The sequence below is a fragment of the Vulpes lagopus genome, chromosome 9 (genome assembly GCF_018345385.1).
Source record: "Vulpes lagopus strain Blue_001 chromosome 9, ASM1834538v1, whole genome shotgun sequence".
Classification (NCBI taxonomy): domain Eukaryota; kingdom Metazoa; phylum Chordata; class Mammalia; order Carnivora; family Canidae; genus Vulpes; species Vulpes lagopus.
The window spans coordinates 67,484,514-67,509,511 of NC_054832.1; the positions used below are offsets into that span (position 1 = coordinate 67,484,514).

Genomic DNA, 24,998 nt, shown 5'->3' on the forward strand with positions numbered 1-24,998 from the left:
AGGGTCACCTCATAATTCTAGATGGTTACCACCAGTGTGGCAGCAGAATAAGGGCCCCCAAATATGTCCATGTCCTAATCCTCAGTACCTATGATTATGGTACCTTCTATGGCAAAAGGGCTTTGCAGATGTGATTGAAGGATCTTGATATGCTGAGATTAACCTGTGTTATCCAGGTGGGCTCAATCTAATCACATGAGTTCTTAAAATTCGAGAAGTTTTCCCGGCAGTGAAAAATCAGAGGTGCCAGAATGAGGATTCGAACTGCCATTACTGGCTTTCAGGATGGAGGATGGGATGCTGGCAGCCCTAGAGGCTGGAAAAGAGAAGGAAAGGTTTCTCTCCTAGATCTTCTAGAAAGGAATACAACTCTGCTGATACCTTGATTTTACTTTATTTTTCCTAATTTTAGTGAGATATAATTGACATATAACACTGTATACAATTAAAGTGTACAACACGATGATTTGATAGACATATGTATTGCAAAATGATTGCCACAATAAATTTAGTTTAACATTCATGACCTCACATAGTAATAAATTTTTTTTTCTTGAGATGAGAATGTTTAAGATCTATTCTCTTAGTAACTTCAATTATATAATATACAGTACTGTCAGTTATGGTCATCATTTTGTAAATGGCATCTCAGAACTTATTTATTTACTTAAAAGATTTTATTTATTTATTCATGAGAGACACAGAGAGAGGTAAAGACATAGGCAGAGGTAGAAGCAGGCTTCCCATGGGGAGCCTGATGCGGGACTCAATCCAGGACCCGGGGATCATGACCTGAGCCAAAGGCAGATGCTTAACCACTAAGACACCCGGGTGCTTATTTATTTTATAACTGGAGGTTTGTAGCTATAGAGCACCTTTACTCATTTCCCCAACTCTCCAAGCCCCACCTCTGGCAACCACCAATCTGATCTCTGTAACCATGAGCTTGATTTTCTTAGACCCCACATATGAGTGAGATCAAATGGTATTTGTGTTTCTCTGCCTGAATTATTTCTCTTAGCATCATGGCCTTAAGGTCCATCATGTTGTCACAAATAGCAAGACTTCCTTTTTTTTATGGCCGAATAATATTCCAGTGTGTGTGTGTGTATGTGTGTGTGTACAGACATATCAAATACATACAGATATATATCACATTTTCTTTTTTTTTTTTTAAAGATTTTATTTACTTATTCATGAGAGACATACAGAGAGAGAGAGGCAGGGACACAGGCAGAGGGAGAAGCAGGCTCCATGCAGGGAGCTCGACATAGGACTTGACCCAAGGACTCTAGGATCATGTCCTGGGCCAAAGGCAGGCGCTAGCCACCCAGGCATCCCTATATCACATTTTCTTGATCCGTTCATCTGTCAATGGACACACAGATTGTTTCCATGTCTTAACTGATATAAATAATGCTTCAATGAACATGGGGGTGCAAATAATGCAAGTATGTCTGTGGGACAGTGGTTTCATTTCATTTAGATATATTCCCAGATGTGGAGTTGCTGGATCATATGGTAGTTCAATTTTTAATTTTTTGAGGAACTCCCATACTGGTTTGCATCGTAGCTGTCTGATATCTTGATTTTAGCCCATTGAGACTCATAGGATTTCTGACCCACAGAAGTGTAAGATTTGTATTAAGTGTAAGATGTGTATGCTTTAAGTTACTGAGTTTGGAGCTGTTTCTAAACTGTATTAATTCCTTAGCAGCCTTCCAGAAGTCCTCCATAATTCTTCTACTTCTATCTCAGTGGCCAGAACTTAGGTGAGCATATCTACTCTTACAGGGACAAAGAGATACATGTTTTTTTTTAGCACTTCTGTCTCAAACAAAAGCAGAGTTTTTCCTGACTCTTGATCAGAAGAAGGGGGACTAGATAACAGAAGGTAACCAGAAACTTCAGCCATCATTTGTTTAACAAAAGCATGAATAGAAGATGAATATAGTTGAAAACCTAGAAAACAAGGAAAATGACATAATTTTCATGGAAATTGATTTCCCATTTGGAAGTTAATTTAACAAATGGATATCCTTCCTTTAAATGTTCAGTTATCTAAATTTCATTCACTTTTAATCTCTTCCATCTAATTTTAATCTTAGAAATGCGTGCTTTCAAAATTTCAATACTTTTAGTAAATTAAGAATTACCAGGGCAGCCCGGGTGGCTCAGCGGTTTAGCGCTGCCTTCAGCCCAGGGCATGATCCTGGAGACCTGGGATCGAGTCCCAAATCCAGCTCCCTGCATGGGGCCTGCTTCTCCCTCTGCCTGTGTCTCTGCCTCTCTCTCTCCCTGTGTTTCTCATGAATAAATAAATAAAATCTTTTAAAAAATTAAGAATTACTGATATCCAGGTTCCATAAGTAAGAGACCTTGAGTCAAACCAGCTGCTATAAGAATAATAAAGTAGAATTACTTGTTTAATACCTTTACTTTTCCTTCAGCTTCATCTTTTATATGAATTTGAAATATTTGGTCTGGTTTTTGTAGTAAACTGAAAGTTTCCCCCCAAAAGAGCCAAGCTTTCAGGAAGTCCGGAGTGCTAGCTGCATCAACATTCCTAATTGTAGCACACAAGCACACTAATGATTCCCAGAAACACAACTGGACATTGTATTGCTGCTGTACTTCTGTTATTCCTGGATCAGCAAACAGGCAGAGGGTGATTAGTGCTGAGAGCTTCCAAAGGGTGGAAGCTCATCCCTGATTACTAGACACTTGGATGGTTGTTCCCTTTTCATTCTGACTTCCCATGCCTCTGTTCTGTGGGCTGTGCTGACCACCCATTCTGTCTCATTTTCTGGGCAATCTTTGCTCTGGGCACTTTTTCTCTGTTTTCTTCTGTCAGTCCTCAAGACATAGAGGGCAGAGATTGCTTATGCCTCCTGACTCTGGGCGGGTGCATGCTGCAGGCAGCATCCCAGTCGGCTCTGCAGGTGGGCAGACTTGCAGTAGTATGACTTGGAAGCACCTTCATACTAAAGGGCATGTCATTCCAAGGATTTTTGAATTCTCATTCTAGTAATACTCCCTGCATCAAGAGAAAGCAAAACATACCTCCCCTTCCTACCTCTGATCTATGACAATAACCTCCTGATCAATCTTTTTTTTCACATCTTCTCCTCTATATCTGGTTTGATTTCCTTATCATCTTGTTCATCCTGCATTCTCAAAGCTTATCCTTTCTGAGCCAGGGATCCAGAACTCTTGTGCCATGGCAGCTGATAGAACAAAACTGGGCTTCCAGTGGCTGCTAGGACAAGACAAATTGATGCATAGATACTTCTAGGGCCATTTGTGTTCAAGATCCCAATCAGGGGGATCCCTGGGTGGCGCAGCGGTTTGGTGCCTGCCTTTGGCCCAGGGCGCGATCCTGGAGACCCGGGATCGAATCCCACGTCAGGCTCCCGGTGCATGGAGCCTGCTTCTCTCCCTCTGCCTATGTCTCTGCCTCTCTCTCTCTCTGTGACTGTAATAAATAAATAAAAATTAAAAAAAAAAAAGATCCCAATCAGTCTGAGGCTTCAGGCACATAATTCCCTATACCATCACAGCACAAGAGAAACTTTCTCTGTGCAAAGAGAACTTTTTAGATATTATCATTGTTATCTGTGATTTACCCCCTACAGGTTACATAGGAAAATTTGAAACAAGGCATGTAAATGACTTGTGATTGCCTTCATCTGAGGGTAGTGTTGAGTAATTGTTATCATAGGCTCCTCTCTTTGTACAGGGCCCTTCAGCTTAATGTTCCTTAGTTATGATTTGGCTATGTAGTGCTATTTTATTTTATGAACTACACCATGGTTTATGCTGGTTTTAAAAAGTAAGTAAATGCAGCTAATCAGGCTCTCTTTTTAATCTTGTGAAAGCTGCAAATGTCACCTGAAATTCTTCATCACCAGGATTATACTCTTAATTGACATTTCATAACAAAGAGATTGTGTCTTCACAACAAACTAATTAACATCACAGCAAGAAAATCTAAAATCTTAATGGCATTTACTCATGTTCTATTCATTCTACACATTGTTCTAAAATGTCTTATGTTCAACTGACTGCATAAAAAATTCTGCAGTAGCTACTTTAAATTGTCTTTAAAAACATAGCAAAGCATTTGACTATTAGCTAAAGAGTGTGGTTTCTCTGCAGCACCAGAATTTTCCTGAAGATAATGCTTACATGGAAATTCAGCAGGCGTGGTCAACTCAGAATGGTTTAACTTATGAAACCAATAGCTTAACATTACAGATATTGGGATAATTATAGGTCTGTTAAAAATATCATTTTAGGGGTGCCTGGGTGGCTGAGGTCATGGTCCTGGGGTCCTGGGATAGAGCTCTGTGTTGGGCTTCTTGCTCATGGGGAGTTTGCTTCTCCCTCTCTCTCTGCCCCTCCCCCTACTCATTCTCTCTCTCTCTCTCAAATGAATAAACAAAGTGATTTAAAAATGAATATCATTTAATCAAATTTAGGGAGAATTAGGCATATTTGAAGAGTGTCACATAGGCAGAGGTCACTAGTAGAAGCTGGAAAGACTAAGGCCACAATGAGGTCAGAATGTCTGCAATCTCCAGCATCAGCTATAGGATGGCTACGTAAGAAGTTGACTACTTCCTGTCTCTTCCATCAGAGGAGCAGAGTCACAAGAAGGGAGGAGAGAGGGATATGTGAAGACCTTAAGCATGATTAGCTCTGGTGAGAGCACAACAGATTCGAATCAGACACGAGACTAAATTTTAATGACCAAATCTGTTACAGAATCTATATACAACGTAACAAGGAATGCAAATAAAGTCTGAAACAAAATAGTTGAGAGGCCACTCACTCTAAAGAAATAGAACTATTTTAAAATTATAATCCAATGAGTTGAGACAATAATCTAGGTATACAGGTACCATGTCTAGCTTTCTTCAAAAATTGATCTTAGGCATATTTTCATTGTAAGAAGAATAAACTATAAAATACCCCCCACAACCACCCAAAACCAAAACTTCTGTGTAGTTTTCTAATTATATTTGCCTAGGCCTTTTCAATATAGTCACTCAAATCATATACAATAGAGCTATTGTTGATAAAATAATATATCCATCTGCTTTTTTGAAAACAACAACAAACTATTTGAACCCATACAGAAGGGCATCAGATAATCACACAAATTTCTGATTAAAAATTCCTAACATAACCCGCTCCGCAGCATTTATTTAGCAGTATCTTATAGTTTCTATATGTTATTGGACTACAACATAGGGGCAGATTATATTTTTAGAGGAAATGTCTTCAAAATGTTACCCTTTGATGAAATTTATGAGAAACAAAGTACTAAGTTTAAACTTGGTTATAATTTTCTTTACGTAGAAAAGAAGCTACAGGGGAAAATAGTCATTTTCCTATACAAAGAAGGACACTGAAAATGCTATTTTAAGAAGTTGTGTTCACTTAGATCCATGCCAAAGGAAAAAGTATAGTTTCAGTCTTTCGGAATAAGAAATGCATAACTATATTTATGCTGCTTTGCTATTTTTTAAGAGCATAATTATATTATTTTGGAAGAAAAGAGTTTAGACATAAAAAATGAACGAAACAGAAGGAACCAAATATAAAAATAAACATTTGCAAGTCTTTGGGTCTTATATCAATTTAATGCCTGGAAGCAGATTGTGATGGCTCTTCCTTTATTAATCCTTAATAACCAGGTAGATATCCGCCACCACTTCCATCTTCCCCTATGCCAGGCAATATTAGAGACAAAAAATTCTTTCTGGATAGCAGGATAAGTATGCAACAATATATGAATTCAGATACCAAAATGTTTTGTTATTCTAGTGAGCTGAAAGAGTTTATGCAATTCCCAAAGTGTCTCATTGATACAGATATGACATTTACTTCACGAAATAGCAAATAGGATACCATTCTTGTAGTTCCGAATGTAGGCATAGTTCTGCTGGGTTTCTAGGATGCTACTGTATTATCTGCTGCTACATTATTCTCAAATAAAAATATTTCGTGCCCTAGCTTCACCCCTCTGTAAACATCATATTTCAAGATTCCTTTTGAAAAATGTCCACATAGGAAGAGATAATGAAAGGGAAAAGATAAATGTAAGTTTAATGTACATGATAGATTCAGTAAATTTTATTTATTTAAATAAAAAAAAGAAATATACTATACATCATTGATTTACTTTGAAACTGTCATCTGAAAAAGAATTCTTTGAAATAAAAATGATTAGGCTGTTTATAAAAAGTAAAGGATGGACTGTAAACAGCCAAAGGAAACTGAGGTTTTGTTTCCTAAGCAATTGCTCCTGTACCTGACTCTGAACTGACTCTAAAAGTTTTCTACTTGAAAGTGCCTGTCCAAAGCCACAGTTAGTGGAAGAATCCAACCTTGAAGGAAAATGAATCTTGAGTAAGAAAGAATTTTTCCAGTAAGTACAAAGGAACAATTCAGGCTAGGTAATAAGGATAAGCCTTGAAAAGAAGAATTATCTCATTGATCTTGCCTGGCTGCTCAGGTGAAATATTCAACTGAAGAATCTCACAAGAGAAGAGGACCCTTATATATGAGGGTGACGATTTAAGTAAAAAAAAAAAAAAAAAAAAAACGAACAAAAAGAATGCTATTATTGCCATTGGGGGAAATGACTTAAATTTCCTTAAGAATCAAAATACCTATAAATCAGGTCACAATGGAAAAAAATCCAGATATTAATACATGATATAGAGGAAAAGAATGACGGTAGGTTTCTTTTTGTGTGAAGGCCATGTAAAGCACCTGTACAGAGTAGAAATCACTAAAGGGTAGTCTCTCTCTCTCCTCAACCTCTTGTTTATTAGTTTTTGAAAGGCCCCTGACAAAAGCACATGATTAATAAGATAAATCTTCATAGAGTTTGTTTATATTTATTTTTATGCCTAAACTATGCTCATGTGCTGTCATGTACATTTTGAATTCTATTAAAATAGGACACACTCAAAATTCCCTATGATCACAATGTGTAAATTCCAAGAGAATTTGCTTAGAAGAAAAATTAGCTGAATATAAATATAAAGCATGTGTACGCTTTAGAGTAAGCAGGAACATGGTGTAAGACCCTAGTTTAAATTCCTTTGGAATTAAAAAGAAAGTACAACTTGAGTCCTCAACAAGACTTATTTTTCAGTCTCTTTAAATGTAGCAAATGAGTTGAGTTTTCATATTTACATTCTGAATGTATTCCTAGGGAGGAAAAAATGATTTCAAGTCTTGCAACCTCCAAAGAAGCAGCAATAACTTATTAATTGTGCCCTGGGTGATCTTAAACTGTGGCAGAAAAACAGCCTTAGAGACTTCCAAAGATGCATAAAGTTCTCTTAGGAGGAACAGTAGGGACACCAGGAGAATCTAACTGCAGAAGTATTTCAAAAAAGCCATTTACATGTTGAAGGAGAGGATTTAATTAATAGTGTTACAGCTGTGAAGTTAATATGCAGATCGGAGGTCCTATCACAAGGGACTGTTACATATTTTTTAAACAAGTCACTCAGTCCTACATTTTTTTTCCCTTTACAGCTCTTTGCATAGTAATAAATACATGTCCCGAAGGTTTCAGGATGAGAATCATGATGTCTGCTAATTTCTTCAATAATAATAAAGATGATGATGTTGATGGCAATTATGAGAAGCACACTTTACTGAAACCTCACTCTATGCCAAGATCCTTTCTCAGTCCTTTATATGCATTATCTTAGTTAATTCTTTCAACAATGCAGTAAAATCAGCGCTAGGAAACCGAGGCTCCAGATCACATAAATGCAGACCCACAATCATCCCTGACCCTATCATATGTGTATGCATTCCCTAAAAACAAAACAGTCATTTCCTTCAAGTTCTTGATCTTCTTCAAGATCAAGAAGATCTAAGGAGAATCGGGACCCTTAAGACCAGGGACAAACATATGGTACAGAGCTGACTGGCAAATGAAGTCAAAAAGGAAAGGAGTGTTTGGATGCAGAGATCAAGAATTCCCATAACAGGCCAAATGTATGATGATCATTCATGCCCACTATAATGTGCACTAATAGTTAATAAGAATGGTTATATGGTTTCTGTCATTGCAATAACACCGAATAGAGAGATTTGTTATTTTAGAATGGTTATTTTGGGCAAAAATCCAGGCGAAAGGAGACTTCTATTAATCTATCCAAATGGGGCATGCCAAAAAATGCCTTCATGAACTAGCAGGAAGTAGAGAGCTTTCAAAAGTACATACCAGCATATATGGACAATGAATTTCTTATAAAAGCTGGAGTCCAGCCTCAAGGAGTAGCAAAGTGATTGGCTGTGTCAAGCATCCTTAACTCTGCTCCATTTCTCAGAATAGATTTCCTACAGATTGCAACTGAAGCTAACCTGTGGCTAACCAGGGAAATGTTACCAGCCTTCGAGGCAGTTAATAGAAGGAGAACACCAGAAAATCTTTAGTATGCTCACTTTGGAGTCGTCTATCCTTTTCACGACCTAAAATACTTGGTTGCTTGCCTAATGGTATCTGAATGCATAATAAAATGAGTGACCGGGACTAGAACATCCATTGTTTTTAAACTTGCACCCAAAGAAACGAGAAGGAAAAAACCCTTGATGAACATTTTGATATTAGAAAAGCAGTTACAGAAAGCAGGGAGGGAAAACAGACTGATATAAATGACTACTACTAATATTATTATCTTCTTATCATTTCATAGGGTTGTTTTGAAGCTCACCTGAGTTACCATACATGATGTGCTTAAGACAATGCTTAATACTCAGCAAGTGCTGATTACTACCATTTATTGGCAAACTGGTCCCATTTTGATATTTCCAGGAACTTAGTATGGTTAAATGATTTGCCTAAGGGCCCATAGGTAATAGGTGCTAAAGACAAGATTTGAGTAAAAGACTTAGGATTTGAAATTCAGTTTTCTTTTAGCACACTACAATACCAATTCCATAGGATGAATTTCTTCTGGTCTAATTATTTTTTTTTCCAAAAAATTAGTTTATATGGAAGAAAATAGAAGAGAATTACTGCCCAGTACAGTAATGATTTAAAATGACCATTCAAATTACAAGATAGAAAATGCCATGGTTTGGAAAATGCTATGCTTAACTTATTATTCACAATTATTATATTCATAGAATTTGCATTTCAAAATTACCTTATAATCTGCGTGTTACAGAAGATAACTAGGCACTGATTTAAGTACCTTTTTCTGTCTTAAAAATTAGAGGTAAAATGTGATTAATGGCACAAATATTAAAGGTAGATGCTCATGCATTAGTATAAAGTCAGTATTAGAAATGTCATTTTTGGCTCCTGAACACATTTGCCAATGTGAGAAAATGATGACAAGTTCTAATTATAAAGTTATTATAGTGTAGAATAACGAGTAACCACCTCTGGAGGTTCAGAGAAAATCCTTCAGCGATTTTTGCTGCTTAGCTGAATCAAAAATTCTTACCATATGGACTTCAACGGAGCCCAACAATCCTAACAGTCTGTGTTGGTCAAGGCAAATTTTCTAAGATCTAAAACCACAAATGCTACTAGAAGACCATTATGTTACCTAGGAGTTTTTAGACTATCATGCTATAGAATAAGTTAGCACAAATAGAGTTGATAATGAGAAATCTATAAACAACAGCAACAACAATAACAGGAAAACTACAGCTTTTTCATTCTTTTTGTAATTATACTGTTACCTTCCTTCTCTGTGATTTCTGCAAGTAAAGGCTGTGCTGGTTTATGAGAAAAATGTATGAGAAACAAAGCTAGAAACTTTACTCAAGATGCTCTTACATTCGGATCGCAGTCAAAAGCCAGTTCTGCAGGAGTCACAGTGAAAACTGTATGCTCTGCTGACACTCGTCATAGACAGAAGTGAGGATGGCAACACGTTGCATCAAGACAACTCTTCTCTGATCAGAATTTCAAGATGTACTTAGTTGGTAGTGAATGTATCCTCCACTTCCACATATGAGGTTTTCATGGTTTTTCAGTATTTTCACACTGAAAATATGTCACAAACGTATTTTCCCCCAGGATCATTATTCAAGCAAAGATAGCAACTTGCTCTTCATATTTATTCCGTTAAGATTTTCATTAATCCCCCTTTCCCCTTTACATACAAGAATGTTCAAAACCATTTTTCACTTAGCCTTTGGAGCTGCTGTCACTGTGACATTAGGCCTTTTTAAACTGGACATTAGAATACACTGGAAGCTGAGTTCCACCAGAGCTTAACAAACCAAAGCGTAAGGAAATAGTTGTGGAGTTGATTAATTTAACATGCTCCCAAGATCATTCTTTCCTGATCAGTATCCAAACTTATTTTTGATTAGTATTACATTTGTAATGTTAGATTACTCTCTATATATGAGAGAGAGTTTATGTGTGTGTGTACATACACACACATATAGTCATGATAATTATTTGTGTACTCTTTTTAAAGTGTAGTTTGAAAGCATAATAAACTTACCTTAGAGAGCCCACCTACTTCCAAATAAAAGCAGATAATGAACACATTCCAGGTGACCCAGAGGGCAGTCCATACTGTGTACTAGAAGGGGGGGCAAGGGGGAGAAAGAGAAGAAATAATGTAGAGATGAAAGGCATGTATACTAAATAAATCAATAATAATGTCAATAAGTCTCAGTCTTCCGGGAAGAAGCAGGGTGCGCTCAGAAAAGAGTGCTCCTTATGAGGTCCCCTAAGATCTAGAAATTAAAAATCCAATAGTTTCTACAGCTTTCAGTAGTGCCAATAAAGCTAGATTTATTTTTAAAGTGCTTTGCTGGCTTGCAGATAAAGTTAAATCCAAGTGCTGACTTGATTTCTGTTTTCTGAGTATTAGCTTTTCCAGGGAATACAATTATGCAAATTTTCTATGGGTTATCTACCTTTTAGTTATAATATTAACCTGTCAAGTTTTTAGGAATGTTAGTCAAAACTCAGCACTTCCAGATTCCTGAATGAAGATCATGTTTGAAAAGGGATGTTTGGAGTAAAATTAACAAACTTTCCCACTGAACTATTTTAGTATGAGTAGAGTGTGTGTATGCCTCCAATACAATCATATAAAATATTTTTTAAAAAAACACAAAAACTAATAAATAGGATTAAGAATAAGCAAATAAACAACAGACTTCCATAATGGGAAAATACCTTCCAATCACATCCAACAGACTCAAACACACTAGCCTTACTGATTAATTGGTTTTATTAGTGTGTTAGATATTAGGAAATGCCTAATATTCAGGTTGACCATTACTCACAAAATAGTCTTAGATCAAGACTCACCAGTGGAGAGGGTCTTAGGGTGCAATGCACCCAGTCATTGATGAAACTAAGATATAGAACTGACATATGGAATAGCTTGGATGACTGAGGATAGAATTTACTGTGGGAACACAATACAATGATTTTCTCATTCCCTTTACCACAAAAATCTATAAATTCTAAGTATCTCAAGTAGACACACTAATTAAATCATTGCTTTTTACCAGTGATTTTAATCACATGCTATTGTCAAATTAAAATAATTCTTTTTTAAATTAAAATAATTCTTGAAATAATTTCATTAATTTATTCTATGCTGTGTTATATAATAAAATTACAAATTTTAAACACTGTGTAAAATAGCCATGTTCCAATTGGAAACCTTATCTGAAGCTTTGAACTACTCATAAAATTTAATTTACATTTGTCTTTCTGTTAATTGTGATTTTCAAAAGGCTTTCAAAATAATCAAAATGATCTCATCCAGTGGTGTAGTTCTATAACTGGTTACATTTGATGTCACATCAACATCTTTTTTTTCTTTCTGGAGGGGTTTTGCTTTTCTTTTGTTATTAAGAATAGTGCAATTATAATTATGAGTTAAGGCCCCAAATCACTGGAAATTTAGAGAAGTTGGCATATACATTAAAACATTAACACAGATTAAAATATATAGTGAAGCTTTAGTATTTGTAGATATTACTGATGCTGCCAATATCCTGTTAGTAAAATCTTCTGTTATGAATGGATTTAGACAGTTTTAAAAATGTGCCAAGTGCCTTGGAATACACTTTTATAAACCACAAAATAGTCCCATGGATACTGAAAATTGCTAACCTTCATCCTTAATGTATACTTTTTGCAAACTGACTGAGTCACAATAACCACAACAAATTTTAAAGCTGTTGCTAATTTAAGATGGCATCTGGCATCTGACATTTTTCATTCTAAATTTATCTAATTATGAGTCTATTAGAATGAGAAAGCAGTGCAGACCACTAAGTCATGAGAAAGAAGCCAATGATAAAAGTTTAAAAAAGGACATAAAAGAAAGTAAGACTAACATAAGGAAATAAACAAAAGTAACTGCAAAACCATATGATTCTTAATTATTAGGGCGTCAAACTTCAATGCTTAAGTATTCTTTTAGAAAAGATAATCCACTCGCAGTTACAACAAATGCAAAATAAAACAAATCTATTTAAAAAAATCACAGCACAGATTCAGTGATTGAAGTGTACTCATGCCATTTGTGAACTTTCAAAGATAAAATGGTTATTAGTTGAGTAGGTTTCAAGTGTCAGCTGCTAAATTCCTCACAATAACATGAGTTATTATATTACTCTGCTGTTTTCTATGTTCCTGGTACTGTGTTAAGCACTTTGTATGTTCCTGATACTATACTAAGTACTTGATATAAATTAAGTTATTCAGTCATCACACTAAACTAAAGAAGAGAGTAATCATTTGATCACCTACTTAGTGTCGTAGCTGGGAGAGGAAATCTAACTATCTGACTCTAGAGCTGAGATGCTTATGTATTGAATGACAGGCTTTGTTTTAGAAAATCTTAGGAAAAGGACTATGAAATAATTTGCAAGTTAATAGTTCACCAAATTTTGCAACTTATCAAATGACCAATTCACCAAATTTCCAGTTTTCCAAAAATCAGTTTCATTTACATAATTCTGCAACAGGCAAAGTATCTGAATAACAATTTCTTTTGTACTTTGCAACTAACTTGTTGTGTTGTGTGTAATATGAATGTTATGGGTTTTTTAAAAAAGATTTTATTTATTCATTTGACAGAGAAAGAGAGCACAAGGAAGGGGAGCAGCAGAGGGAGCATCAGAGAGAGAGAGAGAAGCAGGTTCTCTGCTGAGCAGGGAGCCAGACATCTGTCTGGATCCTGAGATCACAACCTGAGTTGAAGGCAGATGCTTAACCAACTGAGCCACTCAGGCGCCCTGAATGTTATGGTTCTCTAAAAGCAATATCATAAGCTTCCTTATTCTAATATATTGGTTTGTTGAGAACAAATATTATTAGTATGACTGAATTTCAGACTATTATGAGATGAAAACTATATACCTCAACCTGCACTGGAGACATAAGTCCATACATAGAGATATAGGGAAATAATTCTCTAGCAATACAAACATATCCATAGGCATTTAGCTAGGCAGGAAGTATTAGGACAACATATGTATCTTTTTTTAATAAAAGATTTATTTATTTGAGAGAGAGAGGACATGAGCAAGTGGGGGGGGGCGCAGAGGGAGAGAATCAAGCAGACTCCCCACTGAGGGTAGAGCCAGACATGGGACACAATTCCACGACCCATGAAATCATGATCTGAGCTGAAATCAAGAGTTGGACATTCAATCCACTGAGCCACCCAGGTGCCCCAATATATGTATTCTTTTTGACATGGGTGATTTTATGTATAATTCAACTGAAACAAGAATTTAAAAAGAGATGACTCCATTTTTTATGAAATACCTTTTGGTAATCATGAAGCAAACCTATATGTTCATATATCCAGATACACATACTTAAAGTATAGAAAATAGCTTATATATATTTTTTTCTCTGTATAATTATCTATTTATTTGTTGTTCTTTGCTTATGTTCAGTACACATATTTTAAATCCTAATTTATGTAGATAAAGTCTATAAGATGAAAAAAATGCCCATGTGTTCTAAGTAGCTTCCTGAATATTTCATGGTTTTACAAAGATATTTCAGTGTTTTTTAATTGAAATGAATTTTGAAAGTCTTACAGTCTATTTCTTCCTCATTGAGCAATTAGTCTATAACATGAATTATTTTTACTTCCTGAGCTTGTTTTCCAATTACCAGAAAGGCCATTTATTCATTTATTCACATGTGCATCAATCAGATACAGTTTTATGCACAGTATGTTAGACTTATAATTTTTAAAAAGTAGGTTTCTTGCTCACTCATTGTTCTAATAGTTTCTGGAGTTTAGTATTAATTTCCAGAAGAACTTTAAGAGAGTAATGTCCTGTCCTTTCATTTTAATGGCTAAAAAAGCAGAGTGAAAGCAAAAAAAGATATATTGAACAGTTCGATCATTTACTAAGCACTTACACTGTGTTAGGTTATGTTAAGCAAGTCACATATATTACATAATATAATTCTTAAAGACAACCTGAGTCAGATTTTTACATATGAAGTTAACTATGGTACAAATAAAGCAAATTAATGTCCCAACTGTTCACACCCAGTAATTGGTGGAGGGGATTTAATATAGGACCAATTAAATGGAAAATGGACACTCTTAACTGTCATGTTGAGTAGTGGCCCAGGAAGGAGATTTATGATGACATAGAAGGGAAATTTTCCTGTAACGATTCCAGTTACACAAGTTCTTATGTTTGTACATGAGCATTTGCATGAAAGTCCCAATAACTAAACTGTGGACCTAGCAAAACAACTTGGCTTTCTTTTTAATTTTAATTTTAATTAATTAATTTATTTTTAAAGATTTTTATTTATTTATTCATGAGAGACACAGAAGAAAATGAGAGAGAGAGAGAGAGAGAGAGAGAGAGAGGCAGAGACACAGGCAGAGGGAGAAGTAGGCTCCATGCAGGGAGCCCGACATGGGACTCGATCCCAGGGCCTCCAGGATCACACCCTGGGCTGAAGGTGACGCCAAACCGCCGAGCCACCTGGGCTGCCCTCTTTTTAATTTTTAAAAGCAGTTTTGAGTTAATTTCCAAAGTCGTTATTTATTTAAAAAATTTAAATTAGCTAATGATTTTGCATTTAAATTGATTTAAAATTGCTTAATTAAATTACTGCCCATGAAATAATAAAGATTTAAACAATTCCAGGGCAGAATCTCATTTTGGAGTGTCTTGTAAGATTTAAAATTTTTGATATAGGAGTAAACAGACAGGAAGAAACAGTTGATTCTAGAACAATATGCTTTCTGCTCCATTTCATCTAGTCAAAGAAACACGAAAGGTGCATTCAAACCCTACAACTGGCCTTGGTATCCACTAATACATATATATCACACCTTGCACTAAGCTAAAATAAATTTCAATCAATATAAAAAGTACCATATGACAAAGTTGTTTGGTGTTCTAAAAGTAAATATAACAATATCAAACTGCACCTTATCAGCAGTAATAGTATCCAGAGTGGAATTACTATGCTTCCGTTTTGGGACTTGACTGCATTTTTCTAATAGTCTTTATCATGAGACCTCCTCAAATACAGTAGCTGGTGTCCACAACTTTCTATTTCTTAGAAAAAAATTAGATGCATTAGTAAGTCAGGTAATGGTAGATGCAGGCAGAACAGCCCATAATAAGTTTATCATGTAAATCCTCAACTAAGCTCAGATTGAGATCAGCAAGGCAGTAAGGCCAGTTTCTCTTATTGAACTATTGCAGGTGTGCTCTTGTAAGAAATCACTCTCTGGTCCATCCTATAAAATAATTTCATCCAATAACCTTTAATTCATTTATTCTTTGTTCACTTAAGTATTGAGCATCTTTAAAGCCCCATACATGCCAGGAGAGACCTCGAAAACAGCAATGGGTAGGAGCAATGAGCCTGCCAGGAGGACATTGGTGAGTGGAGTGAGATAGGCCTGCAAGTGAGGATTGTGGGCGTGCAGAGTGCTAGGGTGGAAAATGTCACCAGGATCCACAGGAGCAGAGGGGAGGAGGCATTTATCCTGGAGCAAAATGCTCAAGCAAGGCTCCTAAAGGGTGACCCTTCAGTGGAAGCATTATTATTATTATTTTTAAAGATTTTATTGATTTATTTGACACAGAGATTGTGTGTGAGCACACAAGCAGGGGGAGCAGCAGAGGAAGATGGAGAAACAGGCTCTCCCCTGAGCAGAGAACCTGACATGGGGCTCCACCCAGGACCCTGGGATCACAACCTGAGCTGAAGGCAGATGCCTAATCATTATTAAGAGTTTTCCAAGAAGGTAAGGAGAACAGGGCATTCCAGGTAGGAGGTACAGTGTGTGCAAACAGAGGAGACAAGACACAGCATGTGGTCTTTGGAAAACACAATAGTTCAGCATGGCTGGTATGAGATAGGGGTGTGCGGTGGGCAGCAGGGACTAGAAGAGTTAAGCAAAGGAGCTTTCATTTTCCACTCTAAGAAGTTAGAAGTTCGCCTATAGACATTGCTGTTCTGCGTGGTCCTTTACCATAACCATTTCCATAAGGGTGATTAATTCTTTAAATTCTGCTGTGATAAACCCTATTTGTCTGCAGAAATGGCAGTAACTTACCATCTGTGTTTCAGTGCTCCAAAATGTCTGTTAGTTTGAAATGGATTGAATTTAAGTGGCATTACTGGTTGTTGTTTCAGCCAACAAAGACAGCTAATAGTAAGAATACTGGTGGGGGAGTCGAGAGAAAACCTCCTGCAATCAGAAAGCTCTTTCCCTGCTCAGTGAAAAGTCAGTATGAATTTCTGATCCAGCACTCCTCTCACGGCCACTGAAAAGTTGGTGCCTTCTGAGGCACATCTTCATTAACATGAATGCCATATTTATTTTCTAGCTTTTCATACCAGAATTAATCCCGGCCACCAGTGGTAGTTTCAAACTGAAGCATTCATGGAAACAACTTAGGGATGAACTGCCCGTGGTGTGAAGACGGTAACGTGGCCTAGCCATTCTCCCAATAACAACATGATCTTCCCATTGAAGGCACTCTTTGTGAACAGAATTCCCATGCTTGTGGATTAATGACTCTTCAACCATTTCTCCCAAATGTACAATTTATGCCCATGTTGGAATAAGACACAATCTGGAATCCCACACAGGTAACAATATTCTGTGATCAGCTGAGATGGAAGGGCAGCATTATTTTCAATATCAAAATTTATACCGACAATGCCACCATATCATCTGGAATTTGGTGGTGAAGAAAAGCATAATAATCATGATAAATTAACTTTGTAAACCTAACAATAACAGAGGTGAGGCAGATACACACCCATTTCTGCCACTTACTATCTGGGTTTCTGGGGTAGGTTACTTCATATTTCCTTGTCTATAAAATTAGGGATGCTAACACATACCCACAGGTATTTGTGAAAATTAAACCCAACAACATCTTTGGCTTTCCCACCAATTCATTGCTTTCTTTCTCTCCCTATCCTGGGATATGGTCTTAAATAAGGTAACAAACAAGATAGAAATTTGATTGGCATACAGCATTAATAGAGAAAATCAACATGAGCAAAAACATGGATTGATTTTCTAATAGATTTTTCTTGAAGATTCTTAAAGATCTAAATCTGCTTCCTTCTATGCGCAAGAGGGAGAAGGGAGAGAGGGAAGCAAAGAAAAGATACCAGAGAAAGAAGTGATGCCAGTTCTATCATGAATGGACTCTGAAAAGATAAGGAACTCCATGGTAAAAATGATGATAAGTATTTACTGAGCATCTACTACATTCCGTGTTCTCAAAGAACTCTGCCTAGTGGGAAAACATAAGTGTGAACAGATGATAAAACATGCTCAAGACACAGAACTGGAGTGATTAACTATTACAGCATGTGGAAGGATGGAAGTGTGCTACAGAGACAGAAACCATTGCTGGAGTTGGAGCTCAGAGACATAGGCAGGACTACAGGGCAAGAGGCTGGACAAGCAGGTAGGAGCAGGGTGCGTGCGTGATGCTGAAGTGCACAAACTCTCCACACTTTGACGGCTTGTGCTCAGCCCCATCAGCCTTCTGATGCCCTTTTTACAGTCCTTTCATCACCTCCAGACACACTCCCTTCACCCGGTGCCTCCCTACTTTGCATAATGAATTCCTGGAGAGCAGGGTGCTGTAGTTTACCTTCTTTTCTATTTATCAAGCTGTAGCCCAGGGTAGTAGGGCTCAATAAATGCTTAATGAGGGAATGGGAACTACTGCTACTGACGTCCTACTATGTGCCTGCATTACCTTCTGCACACAACCCCCTTGGGGTCTCCTCTTCCCTGGTGAACTCCCACAAATTGCAGATCTCTGCTCCCCACTCACTTCTGCAGGGTCAGCTCCATCTCCTCATTATACATTGCATGGCACAGTGTGCTCCTTTGTAAAATGTGTCACAGTTGAAATTTAACATTTACCCAAATGATCATTTGACTATTTGTAAGGTAACTACCCAAGATGGCAGAGAAGAAATGTGTCTGTATTTGATCATCAATGTAGCCCACACTTAACACAATGCCAAACATATGGCAGAAACCCAATAAATGGGGTTTGAATGAATAAGTTAATGAAGAAAAGGAGGAAGTTAAGAAAGAAGGGAGGTGGGGCACCTGTCTGGCTCAGTGAGAAGAATGTGCGATTTGATCTCAGGGTCCTGAGTTTGAGCCCCATGTGGGGTATAGAGATTATTTAAATAAATAAAAGTTTTAAAAAACAACAAAGGGAAGGAGGTGGGGGAGTGGGGAAGGGGAGAATGAAGGAAGGGAGGGAGAGAGGACAGACTGTGAGATCCATGCTTGGACAGGTGGTCAGCCAAGGATACTCTTAGATTTCATCCTGCTAAGAGCTGGCAAAGTTTTAAGCCAGCCATTTAGGCAAAGTGCAAAGGACACACTGGAAGGCAGGAAGATAGAAGCCTCAACCAAGGCAGTAGCTGTGTGACCAGTGTGTAGAGCCAGTATGTAGAGGGTACAAGCAACAGGACTAGGTAATGTCACTAATGTGTACCAACAGCTTTATTCCAAAGAGGCCACTGGTTTCAAGCCATCTGGTGTTTGGGGCTTCCAAGGAACACCAACATGATAAAGTCTACAGTGAGCAAAAGTGCCATGTTTATAGCAACAAACTAGAAGACAGAATTGATATAGTAGTTTGATATTATGCATATGGAAGTGTTTTATGCTACAAGTCCAACTCCATGAGACACCCTTCTAGCAGATTATACAGTGCCTCAGCAGAGACTGGCTTTCAGAAAAGAGGAGCAAAGCAGAAATTGTTTAGCGCCTGCAGCTGGCTGAGTGATACAAACGCCCCTAATGCCCCGGGGCAGCTATTTTGAGTGCAGAGTCAGCTGTGGGCCCATTTACATTCACCTCTGCTATACTGTGAAAGATACGAAAGCCAATTTTGAGATTCAAAATAGAGAATTAATACATTCATACAAAAATGTGTAGCTTTATTCTTTCCACAGTAGTGCTCGGATTCAATCAAAATTGAAAGATGGTGTATGTTTAAGTCTATAGTTTTTTTTTTTTTCTAGTAAAGCAATGTCACTGCACTGCAAGAAAATATTCACTAATCCTACTGAACACTGTATATTTATTTAGGCTTATGAGTAGGTATGTTATTCCTAGTTACAATCACTTATATATGCTTATTTCTCACAACCTTATACATGTAGCCTAAAACATTGCCTTTTTTAAATAGAAAACTAATTAGTGTGAATAATTCCCATTCAATTGTGGAACACAGCACACACTTCATTAAACTGCCCTGTAATGGGGGACGTGCTGACCATCTTTGGTATAGTGGGAGTATAGAATTAATATTTCAAATTTATCTTAACAGAATGGAGACATGTTCCATGGTATAAGTTATGAAATACATTAGGGACAAGTACTAAATAACCTTCAGTACATGCATTTGTAATGCCCTAAATCAATTAAAATTAAATTATATTATTGTCATCAGTTAGTAAATATTTATGGCTGTGTAGGTTTGCTTTTTAGTGACCTCTGTCATGGAAATGACAGTTAATGCACATTTACGTCTCATTCTGACATCCGGACCACAGCCAGACCTCCTACTCTATCCAGCTCTGTTTCAAATTTCCTTGTGGAACTTGAATTCAGTTACATGGTGTGTCGGACTATGTGTCTCACACTTATAGTCATGTTGCTTTGCTCTCATTAAGAACATTCACTGAGTCATTTTTCCTACAGATTATCATCTCTGAACAAAATTCAGTACCTAAAGGCTGGAACAGCAATGCTACATAATGTCCAAGGAAACAATTTAAGATATTTCGTTAATCTTCTTTTAGTAATTTTGTAGCATTTATTGTAAGACACAGGCTAAAAAGAAGACTTACCACAACAATATATCGAGGTCTGTACTGAATGGTTCCAAACAAACCCAATATGACGACTATTATGTGTAGAAAATTTCCAAGAATTGGTGCCCACTGGAAGCCAAGGAAGTCAAAGATTTGCCTCTCCAATGCTGAGAGCTAAAATAAAGCAAAGAGAGTCCATTAGCGTCTAATCCAAGCATCCTCACACCATTTTAGTATTTATTTCATGCCTAGAAGTCTGCATATTTAATTTCAATCACACTTATGGACATCATCATCACTAGAGTTATTACACTCATTTCCTGTACTGTTTTATGCAACTTCTCTCAGAAAATACAATAAGATAATTTTGAGGTTATAAAGTATAAATGGATTTTAAACCTCTGGAGAACCTGACATATACTCCTTAAATCATTTTCTCAGTAGAAAACCCAGGCAGATATTTTAGAGTATCATATTCTATGGTATAAGTGCATCATTTTTAAAGGTTTAATTTATTTATTTGAGAGAGACCAAGCACAAGTGGGGAGGGGGGCAGAGGGAGAAGCAGACCCTCTGCTTAGTGGAGAACCCAACTTGGGGCTCCATCCCAGGACTCTGAGTCAAAGGCAGCCACTTAACTGACTGAGCCACCCAGGCACCCCGAGTTCATCATTTTTTTTAGTAAAATGGTTGGCTTAGTATAACACACTTGGAAAAACAACCACAGCTTGAATGCTAGAACTGGTATGATTTTGGAAAGAAAAAAAAAACAAAAACAAATCTTCTACACATCCCTGCCTTCGTAAGAAACATAAATTACCAAATCTATGTGGTTTCTTTGCTTTCATTAGTATATCATTGATAATAATGACTAACCACTTTTTCAACATGAAGCTTACTGACTTATTTAGCTCTGAGCTCATGGCTCCCATGTAAAACTAAGTTAAATAATTCTTTTGAATCATATTTTATTGAGATCATATGCCTACGTGAAAATTCATCTTAGACTAGGCAAAATCCATTTTGAATGCAGAAGTAAAAGTTACGGGACTATTAAAATTTTAGATAGCCAAATTTTAGATAGCCAAAATTTTAGATAGTTTAATATTTGCATTATATACAATTACATTTTAATCAATTATACAATGTATTAAAATATACATTTAAATAATTTGTGTGTGACTGATGACATAGATGAATTTCATATAGTCCAGTGAGTGCCACTAATGTCATTATCATATAAAAATGATAATCATTGTATTCTATATCTAAAAATGTTATAGTTCCACCTGCTGTATTTGGACACCAGTTTTATGCATTCCAGGCATTTTTCTAGATTTACTTCGATAAAATAATAATTCTAATACAATGATCCAACGATTAGCTAAGTGGATGGCACTAGAAACCACAGGTTTGAAATGAAAATGGTACCCTAGGTATTTTTCTAGTTATGTGGCAGGTGTATGCTTGAATAGCTTTAATTTCCTTGGACATAAAGAAATGTCCTCCATCCAGAAAGCTGAATTTACCTTGGTTAAAATTCACCTTCAGCAAGCTGTGGAGGAGAAGAGAAACGAGCAAATGCCTAAAGACAACCACACCAGAACCACATTCATTTCATGGGCATTTCCTGATCATCAAGCGATCTGTCACCAACCTCTGCTTGCACAAATGAGAGGATGCACAGAAATGGCTACAACACAACATAATCAGAACAAGGTAAGAAGCAGCACCATGTTTTCAATCCCCTGTTTGTCTGTTTGTGACTCTAATTAGTTCCCAGGAACCATCCCCTAAAAATGCGGGATTTTATTTATTGGCCCATCAGCGATGTAAATATGCAGTTTTTTTTTTTTATGTCCAAACAGGATGGATGTCTTCAGATAAAAAAGAAACCCTGAAGAGCAGCTGCAGGCAATTTATTCTGAAAAGCAACCCTATTTTAAAGCTGTCGCGCATCACAAAAACCTTTAAAGGGAACTTTTCAAACAGAGAAAAATCCATTTTCTTTTCTGTCAGAACATGCATGGATAGCATTCTCTTTTATGATATTAAAGAAAACACACATAATGAAAGAGAAGCTGAATTAACACCACTTATTAGAAAATCGGCATTCTTTCTTGGAGACATTATATCTATTAAATTTATTCTCTGATAACTTACTTAAAAATGGATTCATGGTGGCTTGATATAAGAGCCAAATGAAAGGTCACAAGCAATCTAAACAGGGAGGGGGATCATATCAAAGATTAAAAGAGAGGCAGCTGTAACAACTATACAAACCATGAAAAGTAGGTTTCAGTAGTCGACCCTGAACAACACAGGTTTGAACTGCACAGGTTCTTATATGAGAATTTTTTTTTTTCAGGAAGTACAGTAGGGTACTGTAAGTGTATTTTCTCTTACTATTTTCTTAATAACATTTTCTTTTCTCTAGCTTACTTTATTGTAAGAATACAATATATAATATATAAAACATAAAATATGTATTGACTGACTATGTTATTGGAAGGCTTCCAGTCAACAAACGGTAGGCAATTGGAAGTTAAATTTTGGGGGAGTCAGAAGTTATATTTGGATTTTCACCTGTGTGTGTGGGGTGGTGTTCCTAACCCCCATGTTGTTCAAGGGTCAGCTGTGTTGTGTTTTAAAAAGTCAAATAACAACCAAAAGCTCTTCAGAAATAGACAAAACACTATTGCATTTTTAACTTAATTATTTGATCTAATGTCCATGTTAATTTATTTTGTCATTTAGTTTATAGGCAAATATCTTCTCTCTAAATGTCATAATCTCTAGAGACATCACTTAGTGCCTTAGAGCTTGACATTAACAATAATGACCCACAGCCACCAAATGAAGTTAAGTGAGATCCAGGTTGCTTGGTTAACACAGAGAGTATTAATTTATTTTAGAAATATATCTGTCAAAATGGTTCTCATCAATGGAGCAGGCCTGGGAGTGCAGATTGGGTGCATCTCTTCCAAATCCATGGTCAGTGACCTCAAGTAGGGAACTTGACATCAACATTATGGGAATATGTACAACATGGACATTGGGAAATCCTAAAAATCAGGGTTTTGTTTGCTATGAGAATGTATTGTTAAACATTACCTGTGCACCACCAATTACAGTACCTAGAAAACTAGTTCTGATTCAGAAAGGCGATAAAAGGAAGTGATCAAATGTGCAATGTAGCATGAACATAAAGCACCCAGCTCTGATGAGCACAGAAGATGGAGGGCTCAGAGAGGGTGATGACAGGGATGCCATAGCAAAGAAGAGAATGACCGAAATGTCTGAAGAATTTGAGGTTTAAATTAAAGTAGAGAATTCAAGAAAATATAAAGGCAACAAGACATTCCAGAGAAAGCAAAAACCAATCTGTCACCAGTGCAAAACAGGAAGCAGTGATCTAAAGAACAATGGAATCATTTCTAAGTGAAAAGTAAATAAAGTAGGTAAGATTCCGGAAGCTATAAGAATATGATGAAAAAGGATATATTTCTTTTCCTAATAAGATAAAAATAAATGCAATCAGAATCTTAATAAAATGGAAGGAAAGGAAGAACAGAAGGAAAGAAGGAAAGGAGGAAGGGAGGGAGGAAGAGAGAGAGAGAGAGGAAGGGAGAGAGGGAAAAAGACCAAACCAGTGATGTAAGGAAAGCATAGTTCAAAGATACCAAGCAGATTAGAATGGAGAGTTATTTTGAATGTAAATATGAAGAAGCCATTGAAACATTCTCCTTGAGTGGCAGAGGGATGGGACTATTGGAACTATAGGAGAGAAATGGCTCATACTTGGAGCTGCATGAAAAATACTCCATACTCATTATAATGTAAATTGTTGCTTACTGGATTGTAGCTTTCAGAATCAAATTGTAGAAAGTCTGAAAGTCTTAATTATGGTTATGGAATGAACTGTAAGTGCAATCTGACCATATAAAGTGTAATCTGACCATAAATATATATGACCATATATATTTAACAAAAGTTGGGAAAGGCTTAATATTCTGTATGTATGGCAACGGGAATGGAGTGTGCTTCAAAATTCTTTCTGAAGGGTCAGGTATTTCCTTTGACCAGGCTCCTGGGTGGGAATATTCCCTATAAATGTACAAATCATTAACTGCAACCTACACTAACCACACACACCAATAGCTCAAGAAACATTTCTGTTTCCTTATTCTATGCCCACACAAATAGGAGTACCTTTTTTTTTTTTTTTAAAGATTTTTACTTATTTATTTGAGAGACAGAGTGAGCGAGTGAGCAAGAGAGAGCACACATGAGTAGGGGGCAGCAGGATGGGGAGAAGCAGGCTCCCCTGCTAAGTAGGGAGCCTGGCATAGGGCTTGATCCCAGGATCATGGGATCAAGGGATCCCATGGGATCATGACCTGAGCCAAAGGCAGATGCTCAATTGACTGAGCCACCGAGGTGCTCCCAAATATGAGCACCTTTAAAATACAATAGCTTTCTTATTGATCCATCTATTATGTTTAACGATTCACATAGTATTTTGCTTAATTACTCATAATTATTACTAATTGTGAATATTAATTTATACTTAATTAAAGAGCTATAAAAACGCCAGGTGACCAAACATTTCCATGGGCATTTACCTAGGCTGGGTCTACAGGAT

The 24,998-nt window shown here is 36.7% G+C and overlaps 1 protein-coding gene across 4 annotated transcripts in view; it reads right to left on the minus strand.

The window, feature by feature from the left end:
* Positions 1-24,998, minus strand: part of NKAIN3 (sodium/potassium transporting ATPase interacting 3) — a 605,524-nt gene that overhangs the window by 265,560 nt on the left and 314,966 nt on the right. For all 4 annotated transcript variants that reach the window (XR_005989989.1, XM_041769525.1, XM_041769524.1 and 1 more), the window contains exons 2-3: positions 20,390-20,527; positions 10,506-10,586 (exon numbers count right to left, since the gene is read on the minus strand). Coding sequence is in view for 3 of the 4 variants with exons in the window: in XM_041769525.1 (XP_041625459.1) it covers positions 10,506-10,586; positions 20,390-20,527 (219 nt within the window). In the remaining variant the exon portion in view is untranslated. The remainder of the gene's footprint in view (positions 1-10,505; positions 10,587-20,389; positions 20,528-24,998) is intronic.